The sequence below is a fragment of the Amborella trichopoda genome, chromosome 6 (genome assembly GCF_054954075.1).
Source record: "Amborella trichopoda isolate Santa Cruz 75 chromosome 6, AtrichopodaSantaCruz75HAP2 v2.0, whole genome shotgun sequence".
NCBI lineage: Eukaryota > Viridiplantae > Streptophyta > Magnoliopsida > Amborellales > Amborellaceae > Amborella > Amborella trichopoda.
Window position 1 is genome coordinate 49,361,827 of NC_142341.1, and position 23,933 is coordinate 49,385,759.

The 23,933-nt window shown below is 39.1% G+C and overlaps 1 protein-coding gene across 2 annotated transcripts; it reads right to left on the minus strand.

Annotated features, from left to right (window-relative positions):
* Nucleotides 1-121: 121 nt before the first annotated feature.
* AUG6 (HAUS augmin-like complex subunit) lies at nt 122-23,878 on the minus strand. Of its 2 annotated transcripts, XM_011627844.3 has the most exons (13): nt 23,128-23,878; nt 22,723-22,779; nt 22,501-22,595; nt 20,666-20,816; nt 17,219-17,344; nt 16,922-17,081; nt 9,625-9,685; nt 9,228-9,546; nt 5,643-5,768; nt 5,029-5,187; nt 4,139-4,385; nt 3,084-3,449; nt 122-389 (listed from the first exon to the last, which is right to left on the minus strand). In XM_011627844.3, the coding sequence occupies exons 1-13, from the start codon at nt 23,317-23,319 to the stop codon at nt 349-351; spliced, it is 2,100 nt and encodes a 699-aa protein (XP_011626146.1). In that variant the 5' UTR covers nt 23,320-23,878; the 3' UTR covers nt 122-348. The 2 variants fall into 2 exon arrangements, 1 of the variants encoding a protein (XP_011626146.1); XR_016057095.1 differs by lacking the exon at nt 4,139-4,385.
* Between the last annotated feature and the right edge of the window lie 55 nt (nt 23,879-23,933).

Below are 23,933 nucleotides of genomic sequence, written 5' to 3' on the forward strand. Positions count from 1 at the left end.
CATATAGATCACAGTAAACTTTCATGGACTGAACATGGAATGGGTTAGGGATCCCTGGGACAAGCATAAAAAACATTTTCCACAAATAAAAAGGTTAAAAACTATCGAAAGCCAGATTCCGTTGCCAAGAACATTAACCACACCATAAGGGAGATCAATTTCTGAGAAAGATTACATGCCCCACTAAATCAAGCAACTCTCACAAGTAAAACAGATAATTAAAACATTACATTTGTTTAAGAAATGCTACACATAAGCAACACTGATTTGGCGACGCATGAGCAACACTCGCTCGGCAACAGCCTGGAAGGGATATATAACAACAAAATGGAGGCCGATGGCCTGGACTCAGCACTCCATTAGCGCAGCATCAATGTCAGATAATGGAGCTGCAAAGACATGAAAAAAAGGGGTTGGTTTTACTTAACATTATTAAGATGGGCCAAAACAAAAGCTCATATACAAAGGAGAGTTTTTCGCTTCTTGCAAATCAATCAGTAAAGACTGCATTGTGTGAGACTATGTACCCAACTGATAGGCTTCATACAGAAAATCTTAACCATATGATCCCAAGGTGGCTGGTTATAGATCATAGTGACTAGCTACATTGGCAACCTGATGAAGGTATAACATTTGTAGTTGTGTTTTTTATGTTGTTAACTGAACATTTGTAGCTGTTCATGTTGAAAATGAACAATTCAAGGTTTTATTTTTAAGACGTTTTAGTTTTTAAGGGATTCTAAAGTTTTCATTTTGTTGTTTACTTCAGAAATACTATTCACAAATACTACTTACGAGTATTGTTCACAAAGATAAAACTGCCACTATAAAATTTAAGTTTAAGTTAGGATATATAAGCCATTTTAATCATTATAAATGTCTTTGAACATTGAATTATAATATATAAGAGGTGTGTGAGCCTTGAGAGGGTTAATTCCACATAATTTATAGAAATTGAAAGAGAGAAAAGTTTAAGCTTTTAGAACCCTAGCTTAGGGTATGGAGAACAAACCCTAGGTTTCTTTGAAATATGTTTGTTTTTTACTTGTTTCTTGCTGATTTTACTATTCCCTCAAATTCTCCTACATCAAATTGATATATGGGTGAGATTCTACACTGAAAGTACTGTAGCAGTATACAAAGTTACTGTTGTAGAATCAATTTTTTGATGTCCTAGATCAACAACAAAGTGGGGGAGTTACAGTGGTGGTCTAGGGTTTGTTGATTTTGGTCAAAGTTTTGCCAAAACAACCTAGATCTTGATCATTTTAGCAATTTTTATTGATTATTTGCCTAGGGTTTGTGATTTCTGCGAACCCATGGCAGCAAAAAGTGGCCGTAGAATGGGGACTTTTGTAGATTCTCTTTGCAGTCCCATGGATAATAGAATTGAGGAACTTGAAAGGCAAGTTCAGTAGCTGATGCAGCAATTCACAAGAGGCTAAAAAATGGGCAAGACGGTAATCTTTTAGCCCAAGAGGAGCCTTTTCACTTTTGTGATCCGCGTGGGGAGTCAAATGTTGATAGCGATAGAAAACCTAGATGTAGGGAACATTACTCTAGGGTTTTCGATTTGAAGCATGAGATTATTGATTTTGACACAGATTGCATCGAAAATAAGCAAGTTGTTGATTGGAATTCACCTCCAATCTTCGATATATAGTCAGCTGACAACAAGATCTCTTAGGAGATCCGATCTATGATAAGGATCAAGATGATGATAAAGTTATTTTGGAAGAGGGTGAAGAATATGGAGAGAAGGTAGCAGAAGGACTAATCCAATTCATGGCCTTTGAAACTCTCATTACTATTGAAGAGTTAAAGAATTCAAGAAATTTGAGGCATTGGAATCATAATAGTGTAATAAAAGCATGGTCGATTCTTAATATGAAATACATGTTAAGAAAACCTCTAAACACCAGAAAATTGGGTTTGTAGTTTCCTACATGATTTTTAATAGGAGTTAAAGGATAGTCATATTTGATAAATTTGCATTGATTCTTCAATATACATATCAAGATCTATTTCTTGAGGAATTATCTTTACCACGAATAATATTTGAGCCAACAAAGAAAAAGAAGGTTGAAGAAGGTGTTTTTTATGCTGACTTCGTCTTAACACACTTCAAAACTCGATGATGCATTTTCTCCAACAAAGGGAGAATGATGAAGGGCAAAATAGTATTTATTTTTAATTTCTATTCAATTTTAAAGGACGTATATTTTGATTGTATTTTTTAAATTTTTTGGTTTTTTAGGGATTCTAGGGTTTTTACTTTTCTTATTAACTTCACAAAAACTATTCACAACTACTATTCATGGGTATTGTTCACAGTGGTAAAACTGTCGTTACAAAATTTAATTTTAAGTTAGGATACATGGGCTACTTTAATCATTATATGGACATGTAACGTCTTTGAACATTGAATTATAATACATAAGAGGTGTGTGAGGCCTTGAGATGGTCAATTCCGCCTGATTTTTAGAAATTGAAAGACAAAAAGGTTAGGCTTTTGGAACCCTAGTTTAGGGTAAGGAGAAGAAACCCTAGATTTCTTTAAATTATGCTTGTGTTTGGCTCGTTTTTACTATTCCCTCAATTTTTCCTGCATCACGATACCAAATACCCCACACACAGTGTGGATATGTGATACACAGGATCATAATGGGTTCTTTCTTAAACACTATCTACGCTTATTACGCAATACATCATTTAATTCTACAAAGCTAGTGGCAGAAATCAATTTCTAGAATTTATTGGGCTAGGTGATTTTTGGGGATTTCCAAAGTATTAGCTTTTCAGAAAATTCAGAATGAAAAATTTACAATGATAGTAAAGACACAATTATGCATGTAATAAGTTGTTTTCTATGTTTTTAGTAACATTTCCTCAATACACAAATTTTGTGTGTGCGCGCATGTGCGTGTGTTTTTATGGAAAATTATGAGACCTCTGCAAATGGTGCTACTGCTTCTGCAGTTTACAAGAAATGTAAATATTTGTAATTTGTACAGCAAAAACAAAAGATCAAGATACCACTTCTCAAAAAAAACAAAAAAGACCAAATGCTAAACATCACATACCTAGTAAGTCCTCGAAAGCATCTGGCAAGAAGGATGTATCAGTCAGCAGAGGAGGCGAGAAGGGAACATCATTATCCTCCAGAAAAGTTGGGTTTTTCCTAAAATCCATCTCAAGGTCAAGAGAATTCTTCTTAAGAAAGGAAGTATCCTCTGGAGACTCAAACAATTTTTGTTTGCTTCTGTTTCTCACTGCTATATGCTCTAGACCTCCATGAGAAAATCCATTCCCTGTTAGAGGCACAAAATAGTGCTCTGTGCTATCATCTTTGCTAGTACCTTGCAAAGTTTCCATTTTTTCGGGTAGCTTGGGGAGAGCAGCTTCACGAACTGATCTCCTTATGGACACAATATATGAATCATCATTCTCTGCAAGAGCAGCAGATAAAATAGTAATTTGCAACTGTTTCTAATTCCAATAACACAAAGCAAATCTTTTTCCCTCAAGGTTGTATGTCATAACTTCTTATGAGAAACTAGAAAGCCATGTCAGACCATAAAGTGGACCCCAGTGATTTTTGTTTCTTATATTAAGCAGAACCCAATTGATTGATGTTTATAACAAGTAAAATCCAAGTGACTTTATTTAAAGGAAGCAAAAACCAAGTTATTTTTATCAAAAAGACTGCATTCTCTTCAAGAGCAGCAGTTAAAATAGTAATTTGCAAATGTTTCTAATTCCAATAACACAAAGCAAATCCTATTCCCTCAAGGTTGTATGTCTTAACTTGATATGTGAAACTAGAAAGCCATGTCAGACCATGAAGTGGACCCCAGTGATTTTTGTTTCTTATATTAAGTAGAACCCAATTGATTGATGTTTATAACAAGTAAAATCCAAGTGACTTTATTTACAATGAGCAAAAACCAAGTTATTTTCATAAAAAAGAGCAAACCAAGTGAGTTGCTCTATGACAAGCAGAAGCCGTGTGATTCTTTACATGCGTATGAAATAAGAAGAACCAAAGTGATGCATGGTTGACAACAACAACCTGACAGACAGAAAAACAGAAAATGGTTCTGATCTCGCAAATTTCTCATAAATTCTAGGTGCAAACCTTGGATGGAATTGTCAGCAAAGTTATCTGGCAAAGTCTGGTCAATTGTACTACACTCTGGTAGAGCTTCTAGCTTGTTTATTTGAGGAGCCATGGCATTCCGCTTCTGTGTTATTCCACTTTTTCCAAACGAATTAGGAGTTGAACTGAAAAGATGGGGGAGTTTCAAAGCAGGACTGGGAGGAACCAGCTCAAGCTGAGTAGAAAACTTCGAGTTCGTTTCAAAATCTTCATCAATGCTTTCCTCCTGTGAAGAAGTTCTACAAGATGAATAAAATGGAAATACCACTTAACTTGAAACTACAGCTCCTTCTACAATACACTTACTTGAAAATCAGCTCAAGTCACATAATTGGAATGAGAGGGTGGATGCACCAGGGTACCAACCGCATTTGTTTTGTCCTATATCTTACTTTTACTTAAAAATTAGATAATTAAAAAATAAAACTTAAGAATTCTCTTGATCCATATGAGAGAAAACCTCCTCTATCTACTTCACAAAAAAAAAACTTCCTCTATCAGGGTTCTACTTTGTAATGGAGATTTCTACTTTTGTAAAGAGAAAAAAAAAAACAGAAGAAATCTTCAGCTATTATTAAATTTAAACATAATGTAGGGACTTTATTACTCGCTGATAGATTGGCACATATACATCATAGATTTCACTGAGGTAAACCTAATCTGTTTTCACCCCCCCCCCCCCATCCTCTTCTCTGTAATGCGCACGTGTGTGCACACAAACACACAAACTCTGAGTATAAACTAATTTCTATGTTAACTAATGCCCACCAATACTCTGTGTGTGTGTCTCAAAATATCTGACTCAAGTTACAGACTCACAAACACATAAGAGAGTCAAGTTGCATAAAGAGACTGCATAGAGCCCTCACCACAGCCCTTCCATTGCTTTGGGAAGAGACAAAAGGCATGGATCTGCTCCCGTACATGGTGGCAGGGGCAGTGGACGAAATACTGTTTACTTCTTCCCTCAGCTCTGATACTGATTCCTTCATTGCTGGGATAACCTCCTTCAGTTGATTAATAAGGACCTACAAGCTCAAGTGAAATGGACACCATTACCGATCCAAATTGTTGTAAGCCTACATTAACATCTGTATATATACACAGAAAAGGGCAAGATACCCCTGATTAACCAATCAGGGGTACATTCAAAGGCAATTAATATTTTCTTTCAAATGGCGTTTTTAAAAGAAAAATAATTTGTATTTCAAATGCATCTTCAATATATGCTTCTCATTGCTTTTCCAAAAAAAAAGTAATGAAAAGGAAAGGAAAAGGTAGGCATGCACTAATTTGAGCAAGCAATAAACACAGATAAGCTATTTTAATGAAAAAAAAATTGCTTTGAAAATTTTATGATCTGTACAAAATGTGGGCAAGCTCAGGTTGACGAATATGTGTAGCATGAACTTGGAATACAGTAATATTACACGTAATAAAACTCAAGAATATTGAAGTAATATGCATACTTTAGTATGTCTACCTGTATACTTGCCAAGTGCTGGCGATGTTCAGCAAGAGTTATTTCCAAAGATTCAGCATGACCATTATTGCTGCCATCGGCTGAACACCTCAAGAGCTCTGGTCCTTCTCCATCATTAGCCTTGGCCTGTGTTTCCACAATAACTCACAAGGAGTTATTTCCAGATTCATAATTAAACATCATTCCAGTAACAATTTGAAATTGGAAAAAAGAAAAAGTTTACTTGTGTAACATTTCCACACCACAGTTACTTGGATGGGCAGTCTAAAACAGAGAAGATTACTTACCATTACCATTTGGAGAAAAGCCAGAATGCATAAAGAAAAGCAGTAGAACTTTTTCCTTATTTGAAAGCAACTAAAATTAGCCTTCCCAAGAATTAATTATCATTCCCTTTTTTTTCCCCATCATCAGTCTCTGATTCCATCTGTTAAAAAATATGTGCCAGTAAAGCTTCCGAACCCAGACCCAAAGAATCAGGGTTGGGCTTGGTTAGATGATAATGAGTGCAATATTATGTCCCACTATTGATTCCTACAGCTGATCTGCCCATGAAAATACCTCACGCTCAACCCCTTCTGACATACACTTCACACCACATGATCGAATTGCAATAAAATAAAAAATGTGGTACATAGGCTTTTCAATTTTCCTTTAAATGCAAACTCTGTTTGTAAACGTGAATTTGGGGATTTTAAAATGTTCAAAAGTCAATACTCTCTCTTTAAATAACAACCATAACAATGGAACGCTCCAAAGCATCCCACTTGACAAAACCTTCATACACAGAAAAGAACCCCCAACTCTAGACAAATCCCAATAGCAAAACCAAAATCTCCCACAGTTACAAACTAGATTCAAATTTTGTAATAGTCCTCTACAACCCCCCAACACCCCAACCCCGCCCCCTCTCTTTTTTTTCCTTCATATACATCAACTGCACTATGTCCTCTACATTGCATCATAAATGGCCTCTTGAAGAAGCTACACACACTCTTTGTTAAATTATGATGGTTTGGGCCAACCAATCTTTACTTTGGTTTGCATTTGAGTTATTCCACAAACTGCATTACTATTGGTTCCTCCCACACACCTATAAAAACCCACAATTGAGTCCCACATATAACTGTCAAGGAAAAATTTATCGATTCCACTAGGGCCACAAGTGGACCCAAGCTAATCAGATATAGCTCTTTTTAACCAACCTCTCCTCCTCGATTGACCATCACATGTACGCATACTAGCAAATCAAGGTTATCAAATGTGGATGCGTACTCAATGCTCTAGGGGTCTGAAGTGCTGTGCACCTCAATGCGGCAGTGATGCAAGCGCATTACTTTCAATGCAGTCAGTAAAATAAATAAAAAAAGTATAAAAATACAAAGAGTAAAATGAATATGTGATAGTAGGCATTCTAATTTAGTATTTGACTATAACATAGACAATATATGGACCAATCAATGAAATGTTGATTAATACGTAATTACTACTTGAAAACGGTTCTTCAGTTCAGAAACGAAATGTTCCAAATGTGTAACATAGACAATATATTTGAGTCGCTGATAAAGAGTAACATAGACATTATGTCTCTATTCTATAATACAATTAACAGTAAAATAAATTGATCCAACCCATGCATTAAAATTAAAGAACACACAAAAGAATATGTATTGCAAAGCAAAGCACCAGAAAAAAGTAAATTAGCATCTAGCACTAAGTATGTCGTAGCATATAGCCAAATAAACACTAAAGAGTTTAAAGAACTTCACAAGCACATAGCGTCCAAAGGCCAAAAGTTCATCATCATCATCAAAGCCTCATCCCAATTATTTGGGGTCGGCAAAAGGTCATGACATGAAAAATCAAAATGATACTATATCGAAACAATTGATTTCAGTTTCAAAATCAAGTCCAAATCAGGAAAAATAATTGATTTTTGAGTTTATAATCGTTGCTTCTTGACATCCTCAACAAATCTTTGCCCAAAGTCTTAAGAAAATACCATAAAATCAACTCGAAGTTTAACCAAATAATCCACCAAGTTTGTCAAATACTTCAAACACGAAAAATAAATTCAATTTTTGCTTTTTAGTTTAATCCCTTAGAACCAATTCAAATATTGGTTCTAAAAGGGGCTTTGGGGGGTTATAAACCCCCTCAGGATTATAGTTTCGCCCTACTCATGGGCATTATTTCCACCCATGAGCAGACTGAATATGTAGGCGATGTGTCGACTATGTGAGGGCATCTATCTAGCCTGCATAGGGCCGCACCCTTTGATGAGGCCATGTATGAGTTACATGCCCGCATCTGATTACTATGTGGAAAATACACAATAAATGGGAACATTGGCAAGATATATCCAAAAATCTAGTAACTAGGAAACTAATGAATACATCCTAAAGTACTTGACTGATAAGAAAATGTCGCAAACTAGGGAGAGAAACTGAGTCACGGCATCCCACATATAGATCTTCAAATGTGTAATGCCACTAGGTACTTTGGTTTTTTTGATAATTAATGCCACTTAGTGCAATAACATGAATATTAAATGAACATAAACGTTAACTATCCATATAATTTTCCTTTAAAAAAAAAAACTACTTCCATAAAACCCAAATGCCTCGTAATTCCTATCTTTCATAAAGTCAACCCAGACATAGATCCTAAACATGCAATATGTCTGCCAATGCCTTGAAGATTCAAAAATAGAAAATCCCCCATCACCTGATAATAAAGTCATCATCAAAGCCTTTTCCCAACTAATTGGGGTTGGCTACGCCTGATAATAAAGTAATATAATCAAAACACCACCGATAGAAACATTTAGTTCAGACTTTGGAGCATAAAATCAGTTCATGGTATCACAAAAATACACAAAAGTTTCTTCAAAATTTTGATTCCTGATGTTTCAAGGAGTCAGCTGCACAAAATCAATATAAATATCCCAAGTTGACTGCCCATAATTGTGTGGGACCTACCCAAGTTGATCACCCATAATTGTGCTGGAGTACCTACAATCCATCAACCCAGAATTTAAATTTATGAAGCAAAGGCCACCAAGAATTCCAAAGCAGTCCTGAATTTCTAAGTCCTTAGCCAAAATATATCACTCTCTCGCTGCAAAGTTCCAATTCTACAAGCTCCTGCATAAAAGAATCATTCCAACCGCTAATTTTTGGTTTCTCGATTTCACAATTTATTCTAGCACAGGAATTGCACACTAGAAGAAGTAATAAAGCTAACCATGACTGAATTCGCACACTACAAAATGTTATAGAACGCTTCGGGGCTTTACAATTCAATAGTACTATATTATTTACTAGAAGCAATTCTGCACAAACGAGCTCAATTTTGAAATTGAGAAGGGCATTTAGAGAAAGCAGTGATAATAATGTGTGCCAGGGAGTTGCGAATGGGGTTGGGGCCTGGGTGATTAGGAGGGCAGGAGCCTAAACATAACGTCCCACCCTCCATCCCCACTGTCAACTTGCCAAAAATAAATAAATAATATGTGTCCCGCAACCATTGGGCAAGACAAAAGCATAGTATGAAAGATTATAATAGCTAAAGAGTTTAAACTACCAGATGAAGCGACTGTTTATGAATTCGTTGTAAAGCATGTGTCCAACGCCTGAGAATCTCTGCCACATCAACAGTAGGATGAACTCTCCCACTTCTATCATCAACCCTAGGAAAGGTTTCATCATTCACTTGGAGAGTTGGCTCCAAGTTTTGTCTCGGTTTATCCCTATTTGAATTTGATGATGACTCATCTAGCTGCTCTGTACTACTTGAATGACCCAGACTGAGATCACCAAGTTGAGCAGATAGAGCATCAGCATGAGGCACATGGGAACTTTGATCCATAGCCACAAGTAATGATGTCCCAGAAATTCGGTACCTGAGTAAATAAGAACCAACATAAAATTTAGCACCTTAATATTTTCCTACGAAACTTAGAATGAAAATGGAGATTTACCTATGCTCGCGGTGTGCTATCAAGTCCTCAATGGGGCCAGAAGCAAGAACTTCATGTTGACCTGTTAAGTGAAATGCAATAAGAGACAATCCTTAAAACAAAGGCCTAGGGACTCTACCTCAAGCAGACAGAAAACAGTACAATTATGGGGTAGTCTCTGAAGAAAAACAACAAGCTTTAATGAGTTCCATACCAAATAAACTACTACCCTTCCACAAATTTCAAAGGAGCTATGTTCCAGTATCACACAAGAATACGAAAGAGAATAGGATTTTAACAGTAACATACTTAACTTGGCAGATGCCACAAAAAGGTATTTCAAAAAGAAAAAACTATCATAACCCCCGTATCTAAATATCCTACCCTGAAAAGGAGGGAATGCAGGTGAGCAGCTCTTCCCTCTCTGCATTTAGTGGGAATCAAGGAGTGGCCCCCACCTGCATGCCGCCTCTCTTTCTCTCTCTAAGCCCACTCTTCCTTCTAGGAGAGGTACAAAGGACCAGAGCAGCACATCAGTGTTATGATTAAAAGATAATTTTGGTTTTAGTAGCATAACTGAAGAAATGGATTTCTTGCAAGGAGAATTGCATTTTATTATATGAATCCAGGGATGAGCCTAGTTGCGTCTCCAAAAAAGTCAAAGTATCCTTTATTGTCATCAGTGCCTTAAATATTGCCAATTCCAAATCCGACAAGAGCGAGTTATCCGGAGGCCATTGGCCAATATGGGCCAGGGTTGACGGCCCCACCCTTTATGAGCTTAGGGAACCATTACTAAAACAGGAGGCACAACTCTCAAAGGAATACCTGAAGACCGATAGGGATGTGTAGTACAATATGAGGTCTCAATCATGCCAGATTCATGGAGTGATAAGAGGAGCAAGAGCGTAATTAATTTGATAATGACTTGTCCCTTAAGGATAATGTTTCTCAGGTCCATTAATGCTTCTAGTTATGTTCATGATCCACAGTATATCTTTTCTTTGGGTGACAAGGGTATTGCAGAGGTCGGGGAGGAGCATTCCACACAGGCTATACCAGACATGGTTGTAACGCTATAACAGACATGGTTGCAGCCAGTATGTCTATTGCTAATTTGTTACGTCAAAATTGACCTCCTATTTTTTGGACATCATTTGTGGTACACCACATAGACTTGATGCTTGCAGCTATTAGTGAAATGCTGAGAGTAAAGAGGAAACTTGGTAAAGCTTAAACCATGATTGTGTTCAATTATAACACACCCTTACCCTTAGCATGATGTGAAAGTTCACTGATAAGAGAGATAATGAGGCCCGGGGTCACAATATTTGCCACTTTCCTGACTCTACAAAGCATATGATTAAGAGAAACCAATTACGATCTATGTTTTCTTCATATGGTTAATCTAGATGCAAGTGATCCAAGTACTATGAATGGAAGAGGGAAGGTGACATTGTTTTGTCTAAGCATTTCTGGAGTGGACTTATTCTTACCCTTGGTCAAAGTACTGCATTTGGTTGAGGTGAAGCACACTATGGGCTTTATATATGATGCTGCAGAAGAAGCCGAGAATGAGATAGCTGAGGCCCTGGGGAATGATGATAGCATGTAGGCTTAATATGAAAGATTGTAGACAAAAGAGGGATAAGCAGCTCTATCATCTCTTGAATGCAGTTGGTTATTATTTGAACACAAAACTCTTTTATGCAGACTTAGATATTGAGAGGAAGGATACAATTATAAATTAGGTTTTAAAGAATTTACCTGAGAGGTTCATTCCTGAAAAAGTGAAAAGGATATCGAGGATAAGATATATCCTGAGGAGTTGACCTTATACAAGTGTCAAGTGTGCAAGGTTTTAAAAAATTCTAGGCAGTGCCTAGGCGCCCGTGGGGATACTAGGCGACCCAGCTCCTAGGCAGGCACCTAGGAGGCCGCCCAATACCTTATGCGCCCCGAAGTGTCAAGTATACACAAATGCATATATATGCTGTCAATATGGAGACACATGCGGACATATGTGCCATATATGTATATTTATGCATTTGTATATATTGTAACTAACTCTTTTATGAAAATCTATGCCCATGAATTGAAACACATTCAAACTATTGAAAAATGATTCACTTGGACCCCAAAAGCCTTCTATTAACCCCACTTAGAACCTAAAAATGATTCCAATAAGACATGATAAGGATTCGGTTGATTCTACAAACTTTTCAAAATTTCTTAATTTGAAAAATAATTACCGAAAAAATCAATTGATTTCAGAAGTTTCTAGGGTAGAGGAAGACTTTTTTTCACTTTGGAGGTGGGTTGGGCTAGAATTCCCCAAGGTCCCTTTCTTCATGGGTCAAAATGACCCAAAATGACCACCAAAAAGAGACCCTTTCTGCCATTTTTATGGCGGTTCTCCGGCCTTCTACACAGAAAGGCCTACCCAAGCCTATGTCAGGCAGCCTATGGCCTCTCAGGTGCCTGGGAAGCTTCCTAGGCCCTAGGCGGCTGATTTTTGAAACATTGCAAGTGTGCATTAAGATCGTTTGGGAAGGAAATGGTTGTAAGACAACGAACTACATCTGATCCAGGTAATGCATCTAATTTCTTTCAAAGTTCATAGTTTCATGTGCCACATGGTGTACTTGGGCGTGTCAGACCCCTTTCCTTAGTGTCATATGTGTTAAGTGGGGCATTTGCTTTCCCTTGGCAACATTTGTTCCAAGTCATAAGTGGACTTATACTAATTTTACAGAGTTAGCTATCTCACCTGAGAAGCCAATTCTTTAGACTGACAAACCTATATGAGGAAAGTAAATTTCCCTCAATCTTGACCAAGTAACAGGCAAGGCTGATTTGGAATTAGTGTAAGCTTCACACACATATGGGAAAGTGACTAAATACCATTGGTGCAATACCTTAAGCAAGATGGTGTAGGCAGATGACGTTGGCCAACTCAAGTAGAGGCTTGGTTAGCTAGACCACAAGTAGCTTGGCCTGGCAAAACATAAGTATAACGATGTGCAAGAGTGAGTTGATGGGAAGATATGTAGACCATAATAGTCATGCATGCATTCGAATTTGACTTGTGTAACTTCCCCAGGCATGGGCTTGTGTAATGGTCATAGGCATGTGAGAGTGAATTATTGCACTTGTAGAGGACTGAAAGTGCAATGAGTCATTCTAACGGCCCATGCAAGTTTGAAATGGCAAGCAAGGTCATTTCTAACCAGTGGAGTGAGCGACCAAGACTTGTAGCCCCCCCTCAAAATGAGCCATGTGGGCATGCATTGAAGGTATGGGTTGCGGGCTAGTGTAACTCTCACACCAGAGTGGTGGGTGTGAATGTGGTGCACGCCTTAATAGTTATTGTAATAATGGGTGAGTGTGGGGACAATATAAGTCCCTTGCATGGACCTTGAGAGAGATCCATAGCTATATACCAATACAAGTGTATAATGAAATAAGATCAGGACCATCAAGCCACAGGCCTTTGTCTATTACTTCTGTGCGTGACCCACACAAGCAGCACAAGTCCACTCAGGATTTGGAACAAATGCTGTTAAGGGGAATCGAAAGCACCACTTAACCCACGCACACAACGCTAAGGAAGGGGGTCTAACAAGCCTCCCCCATTTCAACACCAATGTCCTCGTCAAACACTTGTCCTACACATGGTTTCCATAACCATAATTTTCGCCCTGGACAAAGCCTCTTGCTCAGTCCTTCTCGCACTTGATCAGGTCTGATGCTGCCTCCCAGTCTATTCACGCCCTTGGCCAAGTCCACTACTAAGACCAAGTCTCTATTTATGCACACACTGCAGGTCCTCAAGATGCCACCATGTATTCATGTGGGTTCGTGGTCAAGTTTGTCGCTGCCACCACGACCAACAACGCATACGACCTCTTGATGCCCTCAACAAGAAGGGCTCACATCATCCTTACCATAGGTCAAGTGATACGTGCGATGCTCATGTCAATTAACAAATTGCCTCTTCTTTGCCCCAATTGAGCTAGGTGGATGCCCCCACGCCTCGCATCATTATTAGTCGAAGATGCCACATCTGTTGTGGAGCAAGAGGACTCTGACCATTGCCACCCCTTCTCCACTGACGGTCTCCTCATGATGACCCACCTAAATCTCATTTGACTCATTTAGGTCAGTCACCTAGGTAACTGCATTGAAGGGCTGTTTTTTCAGACAGTCCCTTGCCTGGTAGTCACCGTTGCAAATGAAACAGTCTAAGAAGGCCTTTCGAGGTGTCTCTCTATCTTAGGTCGGCCCAGTCTCAAATCTAGTCCAATTGAGGTGCATCATTATGTTGCCATTGGACCTCAAATGCCCATCCTTGTGGGTTGACTCCATTGCACCTTGAAGATCATAGTCAGTCAAGCCCTCAGCTGTCACCATAGTAGTGGGCAATTCTTGAACACCAAGCCACGACAACTTGGTATGTGCCCAACCATGCAGCCCAAACACAAAGTCAAACAACATGTCCTCCTCAGACATGGTTTCTGTATCCAGCATGAGGGATGTGAACCTCTTCATGTAATCCCTTATTGAAAGCTTTCGCAAAGCCTCACAAGCCACCTAGGTTGCATTGCCTGCCAGGAATTGATCTTTCATACCTTGTTCCAATGCCTCCCACATGCTCACCTTGGGCATTTAAGGGTCCTTGGCCACCAGAGTTTTGCATCTTCAATAAGGTACATAGTGCAAATGCCAATATGATCCTCCTCATGGGAGTGGGAATTCTCAAAGTACTACCTATCACATAAGAGTTCTCCAACACTTTGGAGTCCCTCTGGTCTTCAAACACCCTTGGCTCCAGCATCCTCACACTTTGAGAATCCAACCCGCCTGTGGTGCTGCTCAGGCCCTTTTGACAGCTGCACATTTTCTTGACAGCTCAAGAGGTTGCCCTTAAAGGATCCATGAAGGCTTTAACGTCGTCCAATAGCCCTTCCTTACAAACATCATAGGCAACACATCAGTCCTCCACTTTGGCCTCCAAAGCACTGATCCAAGACTCCAAGGTGGTGAGTATCTGGCCCAACGCACCATTCTACACCCCTTGGTTCATGATACACTCGATCTGCTCCTCTAGGTGGTTGACATGGTCCCGGATTTCAGCAGCACCGCCAATCATGGTTCCTAATTCTAACGTCAGTGCCAACCTAAATCCTAGTTAATATGTGTAGCGCCAAGCCTAAATCGTACACTACCTAAGGCTAGGTAGCCCAGACTAGCCTTCCACAAGCCACACAAGAGAGTCAAGCACATTCACAAGGGTACACAAAGATACGCAATAGAGAAAGGTTCATCACCTACTCTTATTTCACTACACACTTGCAAAAGAATAGATTCATGAATCTACCTTCCAAGGGTTTAGGCATGGGTTTATATAGCCCCACACGCTTACCCACTATTATAATGGCCATTAAAGCTTGCACCACATTCACTACCTATCACTGTGTTGTAATAGTTACATTAACCCACTCCCCACAACTTCAATGCAAGTCCATATGGCTCATTAAAGGAGGGGGACAAGCCCGAGTCAACCCACTCCGTAGGTCATAAATGACCATGCATGCCAATTCAAACTTGCATGATCCATTACAATGACTCATTACACTCCAAGTTTAGTACAAGTGTATACACCCACTCTCACATGGCATATGGCCATTACAAAAGCACATGCTTAGGGCAGTTACACAGTTCAAACTCAAATCCACGCATGACCATAACTGTCTATACACCTGCCCATCCAAGTGCATGATCAGCTTGCCTCTTGCACATCAGCACATGGTTCATACCCATGTCCCGTCAGGCCAAGCTACCCATAGTCCAGCCAACTAAGCCTCTATTTGCATTAGCCTTAGTCATCCGTCAACATCATCTTACTTAAGGTCTCACACCAAGAAACTTTAGCTACTAGCTCACATATGTGTGTGCCTAACACCAATGCCGTACCAGCCTCCGCCTCTCGCTCAGTCAATATTGAGGGGACTTAACCTCCTCTTATAGTCTTATAGGTTTGTCGGTATAAAGAAATGGCTTGCCAAGTGAGATAGCTAACTCTGCCAAAATAGCCCAAGTCTACTCAAGAATTGGGATAAATGTCACAAAGGGGAATAGAACAGCCCCCTTTGGCCCCATGGATGATGTTAAGGGAATGGGTCTAAGAAAGATTCCGATTAGTTACAAACTTATAATTTTAAACTTTAAACAGTGCAATTGCAAGCCACTGCGACATTAGTGTAGTGCTCCCAATTTACAAAAGATGGTCATTTGAATATTGAAATTGACATATAATTCATCTAGTTGTGAGCACAATTACAGTTCATTTGAGATGGAAAGTTGACAATTTGCAAAGATTAAAACATTTAATAGTACTAGTAACCAGTATATAAGTTAAACTATGATTACAACTTGTAGCTATAGTGCTATACTACTTTGAACATAAGTTTAATCAAAGCCGTAGCACATTTATTATATAGTTCAATCACTTTAATCGCATGTTTCCAGTATTCTATAACTTGAAAGCTCTAATTCTTTAAATTTAGCTCATTTTCCCACGAGTGCATGCAAAGAAACAAAGTAGGCTTGAGCAAAAAGAAACTTAAAAGATTTAGTCTTCGTCCAATATAATTAGAAGCTAAAGAAGTGCTTTAATGATCATGACAAGAGGGATCTCATTGTTGTGAAAGGCAAAGATGCTAGTGAGTGGTTGGTTTATCCCAGAGCAAAAGATGCCTTTCTCAATGAGGGACTGACCAAGGATATGGTTGAGGAGGCTTTGGGTCAGATTGTCTACTATCTCAGTACACAGCGCAGGAGGAGGAGGAAGATAGAGGAAAAGGAAGAGGATGCCGATTCAGAAGAGAATCAGAGGGGCATTATGTTGAGGATTCTGAGCCATCAACATTAGAGTCATCACCCTCCTCAACATTGCTTAGATTCTATAAAAAACACTCGAGATCAAGATTTGGATCCGAATGCACACATTGCAGCAATCCTAAGTTGAAAATTAACTTTTCATCATCTAAACTTTTATGATTCCTTATTTTTTGTTTTCCAGATTTTTTTAGCTTTCTTCTTCAACTTGGGCAGGACTCAGCAAGTCAACACAAGAATAGTGTTACGACGCACTACATGCACTCGCCAAGTCTCGAGCAATTCCTCTTTTAAAACACTGCTTTCCATCATGAAAAAGCACTACATATAGGACAGACATGGTTCATTTGTAGAGCCTGAGTCAAGACTTTGGGGAATAAGACAGAGCCAAGTGAAGAACAAATTGTTGCAACCATACCTTTACGAGAAAGTAAAGACTCCCATAATCGAGTAGCCTTAGAAACCAAATGTGGCTTCTGATCCATTGAACCCGAAACATGAAAATCCCATAACTCTTCCTCCAACTTAGCCTTATTCCTCATATCCTGAAGCTTTTCCAATTCTTGCTGCAAGTAAGCCTATATGAGAGAGAGAGAGAGAGAGGAGAGAGAGGCAATAATTAGAAGAGACAAAAAGAAGAAAACTGTAAAAAATAGCAAAGATTAATAAAATTGCTGTAAACAAATGGGCACCATCCACATATAAGACCCTATACCTCTTCAGCACAAAGACCACGAAACTCAGCTGTCATATCATGAGCCAGGCTTGACCAAGTTGCTTGTCTGTGCACAGCTGTAGTTGCATTCTTAAGAAACCGTCGTCGTTCAAGTGCTATTCTAGCCTGTTAAAAAGAGTACTCAAGTGACATACTTATAACTAAGAACTGGCATCTGTAAGCATATAAAAATTGTCGTTCGAAACAGTTACATCCAGGCAGGTCAAATAATTAATTACAAATAGTTACCTAGATCAATAAGATAAAGCAAACTGCCACTGGCCTATAACTTATCAGAGGAAAGAACAGAACACTATAATCCAATGGAATACAAAAATAATTATCCCCCTGGGTCATCAACATTTGATAAAATCGACAACATGAACTTTAGACCTAGGTTTTTATCAGTCTCATGTAATAAAATGATGAAATGTGGTGGACAGAGGGGGGACCAACAGTGATGTCATGCCCCAGTCTCTCTCCATCACAATCCATCGCTACATTGGCTGGTGATGACCATTGGATTGTAATATACTTTCACATCTACCATTATGTTAACTAAAATAAATAAGCAAAAGTTTACCCAAGTAATCTCCCAAGCTTCAACATAGTAAAGAGTTGCAATTCACTTCCAGAATACTATGATAATAGCAATAATGGATTTATAGAAGTGGATATCATGCAGATTCATCAGTTAACACAACGGCATAGTTAATAACAAATTCTGCTGCAAGCCCCGATCTTTCTTCTTCTTCTTTTCTCTTTTTCTTCTTTTTTTTTGGGGGGGGGTGGAAGGGGGGGGGGGGGTGTGGGGTAAGGACCCCATTCATTGATTCATTTTCACACCCATGTATTTCATGAAGTAACTAAAATATCATTTGTGGTTGATGCAATGAACAACTATTTTGCAAATCCGGAAAAGGCTTTTGCTTAATAAGCCACAATAAAAGATACAATGATGTTTCAGGGACTTTCACCCTTTACCTTTTTTACTCTTTTTTTATTTATATAACTAGATGAAGAAGTAGGCCAAACCGACCCAACTTATTAAAGTGACAGAGAGCTTCATTGATGAATATCTTGCAGAAGACTTCATTATAAGAAATCCGCCAATATGAAATGCTGCTGCAAGGCAAGTAGTCCATTCCAAGAACACGTCTAATATTATCAGAGACCTCTTTTCCACCAATTCCTAGGGGTGTAAATAGATGAGTCTGGGTCAGGTCCGGATAGGCCCCCGATCCAACTGTAAAGTGAGCGGACCTGGACCGGACCGGCTCTGAAAACCAGAAGACTGATTGGGTGGTTAATGGTCAATAGGTGTCAGTTTCAAACCTTCAAAAATTCCTGGAAATTCACATATACATGGTAATGGGTGTAGGAACATGGCCTGTGGTAATGGGAGTAGGGTAGGGGCTTGTGGTCCAAAATCCTTTACGCTTCCACACACACATACACACACACACACACATAGATAGAGAGAAAAAGAGAGAGACTAAAATCACATCTATATTATTTCCCATCAACACTGTTCAAATAAAATTGTTTGAACATTGGTTATCGACTCCACTGCACTAGAAGAGGTGGGTGCATGGGTGTGGCTGTGACTGTGGCTGTGGCTCTGTGTGTGTGTGTGTGAGAAAGAGAGAGAGCAAAATCCACACAAGAGATTACCCAAGAAATTCCTAATGAGAAATCACCCAAAATATCCCAAAAAAACGTTTAGAGAGAGAGAAAGAACAAACCAACATCATAAATCACCAAGAATCCTAAACAAAGCCAAAACCTCCATGTTTGATTCCCCAATCTTCCTCCAGAGTTATGTCTAGTGTCTGCTTCTTGACTAGGATTTCCGCATCTTTTGATATCAGCCATCCATTTGTCCTTCATATCAATCTCATCCTGCACAGGATTGCATCTCTCTTTGATCTCAGCCATCCATCCGTACTTCCTATCGACCTTGCAGAGCTCACCAAACCCTAACTCCAGTGCAAAGATGTGATTACTAAAGCTCTGCAAACAACATATGCTCTAAAACCTTCTCATAGAGACATCAAGGAAGGGTTTTCTGGATCTGAAGCAAATCCTTAACGCTCTCAAACCCATCACCAGAATGGGATAAAACAGAATAGTGAGGAATTCAGGAGAGAGAAAAGATGAAGGGAATGGGTTGAAGAGGTCCAGGGATCAAAGAATAAGGGATGTCAGGCCATCGCCATAGATGCAAAGAAGAAGTGGAGCAGAAGGCGATGAAGAGAGAGAGATTTAGGGTTTTTGAGATGAGTTCTCTGAGGTTAGTCTTTTTCAGAGAGAGGGGGTGTCTCGATTTGATGGTTTTTACCTTATAAAATTTCATATGTTATGAATATATATATATATATATAGAAAATGTTTCAATAACTGGGTCAGGTCGTGTTGTTTGCACGTAGACTCGAGCCCAACCCAAACCCAAGAATTAGTCAGGTCTACGCCTCTGGACCCAGACGCAACCTGTCTGGTTCAGAAGTTAGACCAACACCAGGACACGGGCCGAGCTGACGAACCGATTTACCAGGCCTAGCAATTTCCTATGTGTTTATGACTATATGCAAAACTTGTGAGGCACCAAATGATTAATGAACTTACAGCATTGCACGGATAACAACCCAATACTCAAAGATCTTATTGTTAGAATTATCAATGTAGGTAAATATATTCAAGAAAAACATGGGATCTCTTATAGTTAGCCATGTAAAACCAGAAACATCCAAGAAAAACAGTAGGTCACAGTTTTGGTCCATTAATGTTCCATGACATCCAAGTAGCTTTTCCTACATGCCAGTGACCCTTATGCCTTCCTACTCTTCAAGGATTGCACAAGCATAAAACTTTCCACAAATCTTAGGCCTTTCTGTTTGTCAAGGAGTGAACTAACATAAAGCTTGTCACAATAATTTTCCCAAGTTTTTCCAAAGGGAATTCATACTATAATGCACTATAACAACGGACAGTGGAAAACCCATAGCCACCAGATCATCATCATACATTGAGATAATGGATGTTAATCGAAAGATATTGGCACCAACTAAAATAGGACAAGGTCGCAATGGTGGGTCCCGTTCTCTCTCCATCATCATCCATCTTTTTGATTCACAGTGACGACCCAATGGACCATTTTTTTCCCCCTAGCCCATCAGATTATACCATAGTTCCCCTTATCCAATTACTCTGCACCAATTCATCATGCCAATCTATGCTAAAACAAAGGACACATGAGAGAAACTACATAAATCACTTGCATTTTGCATTCTCATACTTTGCAAAACCAGAATCACCTACACCGTACTGAAACAAAAAAGGGAAAAAAAAACTGTTGCATTTAATAGATAGATTACTGAGAAAAAGCTAGTCAAGCAAACAAGATTACACGATGAAGAAAACCGAAAGCAAATGAACTCTAAAGCTTACCTTTGTGACAGGAAGAAGAGTAGCTGCATGCATATAGGGAACATCTGTCAGAGAAGCTGGAAGTGGATTTGAAACCACATCAGCTTGAAATGTCCGCCTGTGAACCTCTCTCAAAGCATGAAAAGAGAGTTGCCACAAAAGCTCAACAAATCTACATGTGACAACAAATGCAATTAAAATCATATCAACATCCTACAAACCCATCATAATGAACAGCATTAGAAAGGAATGCATACAATGACCTAAAATCATCATCCAAAACATGTAAACCCGACTTGAACAATACAAACAATTTAAGATTTAGAAGAAAAAACGACCTAGAAGAATGATTGATCATAAGGTTCAATAATGATAACAGTTTGGCCACATCCATATGATAATCAATTAAATAATTGTGAATTTCATATAAACCGGTCTCTGGCACACCCCACAATGGAGGAAAGCAAATCCTGCGTTGCAGAGTTCATTAGAAAAAAAAAGGATCTAGATACATGCCAAAATACTAAGGTTTGTACACTTGTTAGTTCTTCCGGCACAAGACTATGACACCAGGCTCAATATCTCAATGATCATTGCTTCCCAAACTTCCATATGATACATCTACTGTCAGGAAAAGGAGAAAATTGGTACTCAAAGCTAAGCAAGCCTCCCTAAGCCCCTTAAAAAGAACCACAAAATTGGACCTCACTCTTATCTCATGTACACCGATATCAACCAACCAACACTCATTTCTAGTATTCTGTTCCTTTGTTTCTCTGCAAAAGATTGTCTTAGGGATCTCCCAAACCCTATCCTCTGCTTCATCGGCACCCTTTTCCTCCGACAGTGACTGCTGCTATTCCCCCTTCCCAAAGAGAGACTCTTTTTAGGCTTTTTCCCCTCACAATCCTCCCTCCAGTCCTATATTTCCTTGTCTTCCTTCACTAGGTCAATATGCCATGTAATTACTGCATCCAAACAGAAAACATGCATGCCCAAGTCCCCCTCCTTGACCACTTCAACAATTCCTAGTACCTACTTGACCAATTTCCGCCTCTTCAACCCCCATGGTTCCTGCCATTTCTTTTCTGTCTCTTTATTTCCTTTTATGGGGAGGTTGGGCTATAACAAGTGACCTCAAACTGTACATGTTTTGCCTTCCACAATTAGTTTGGGAGACATCATAAACCTTGAAAAATCAATTGTTTTACTTCAAAAAATAATCAAGAGTCATCAATACCATAGCAGAAGCTTAGTTAAGCGTGAGTTGTCTGTATGAAGCTTGCAAGTGACTTCTGAATCACAACCAATTAGAATCTACCACAGGCAGCAAACTACATAACCCCAACAAGGGGCCCTATCAGAGAGCAAAATTAAATAGTGTACTTCTCTAGTTTAGATATATCAAGCATGTGTAAGCTCTTATACTGTGTGATAGTCAAATATGGAAAGTTTTGACAAATTCTTCCAACGTGATAGAAGTACAATGAAATTTTAAGGTAGTTAAACATAATTAACTTGATATGGTCCAGTATTCATGGAGCAATCCACATGTTTAACCGACCATTATTCTGAATGAGCCATAGTTCAAGCTTAGGCCATATGCCAATTTCAAACAACACCCTCATCTGATAGACTAAACCGCGAGTACTGCACACTGTTTTAAGAAATCAAATAATAACATATCAATTTAATCACAGCTAGTCCTGTGTTTTTTTTTTTGTCGGGGTGTGTTTCCATAACTTATTAAAATGGTTTTATGAAAAGCAAAAGTTGTCTTGAGACTCTCAAATGACAGTTCAACGAGTAGAATATACAATCTCTCCCACTTTCTCTCGTATATGCTTCATTTATACCTTGGTCCACAACAAGTTGCGAGAGACGAGACCCGTGAATTACTCCTTGGCAATGCACCTTGAGATTCCAGCTCATGTATGATCCCTTGCACAATCTAGAAGCAGAGAGAGAGAGAGAGAGAGTTGATACATTTTTAGACCTTAAATAGTGAACAATAGAAAAAAAAAACTAGATAACAAATTACAACAAACAGGAAATATAAATGAGAGATGAACAGTCACCTTTCTAAAGTCCCGAGACTGCCCAGAATCGAAAATTGGCCAGACCTTATCGAAATCCTGGTGAAAATTTAAAAAAAATAAATAACAAAATAACTTCTCTGCAATAATTATCATTCAAAAACTGAATAAAAGCATAGACAGATAAAACCCAACATGCGAATTAAGAGTGAAAAGAGAGGGATATGGGGGCAGTAAAATTGATTGACATTTTGCAAATGGATAGAGAGAGAGATGTAAAGGGAGAGAATTTACTAAAATTGAATGGCATTTGTGAATTGGGTTGAGAGATGAAAATTAGTAAACTTAGGCAAATTGGTGGGGTGGGGGGGGGGGGAGAGAGATAGAGAGTGAAAGACTGAATTGATTGACATTTGCAAAATGGGTAGAGAGAGAAAATTGACAGACCTTTGCAGACTGGGAGGGCCCCCGAAGAGCTGAGAGGATGAAATGGAGGAGGATCTCTCCCATTCGAGGATTTGAGTGCTTGAAAAGGCCAACCTTCTTCTCTGGTAAGATGGAAGGGTCCAACCCCAAGAGCAAGCAGTTGGTGTACATTGCAGTTTCAAGTTCCCCCTCTCTCTCCTTCTCTCTCTCCATGCCTCCCCCTTCAAAGACTCCAATTGAACGAAAAGAGATGACCCAATTCGCAGATCACACTTTCTCTCTCTAAAATCCTCTCATAGCGGCCTCTCACCACATGGCTGGAGCAAGAAGAATAGGAACACCCCAATTTGCAGATCGAGCTCAGCCTCTCTCTCTCTCTAAAAGCTATTCAGTCTCGACTCTCTCTCATTCTCTCTCTAAAAGCTATACAATCTCGACTCTCTGTCTCTCTCCTGCCTCGGCCATTACTCATCTTTCAGGAGTGCAAATCAAATGACGAGGGCGCACAAATGCAACCATCTCTCTCTTTCAATCTTTCTCTCTCTCTAACCAAATGCAAGCGCACAAACGCCGTCGGTCGGGTTTGTATCTCTCTCTCTCTAGAAAAAATGGGTTATGATGAGAGCGCCCACGTCGTCACGTCTTTTTGAATTTTAAGCTCGGGTTTTAGAGAGAGAGAGAGAGAGTGAGATCCAAATGACGGCTCGCCGGCCGGCCGGCCGGCCGGACGGCCGATTCCCAAAAGCTCGAATAACTGAAAGTAGGTAGGACTGTTTTTTCCCTTTAAATTAACCGAATTATAGATGTTTTTATGAAATATGACTTTT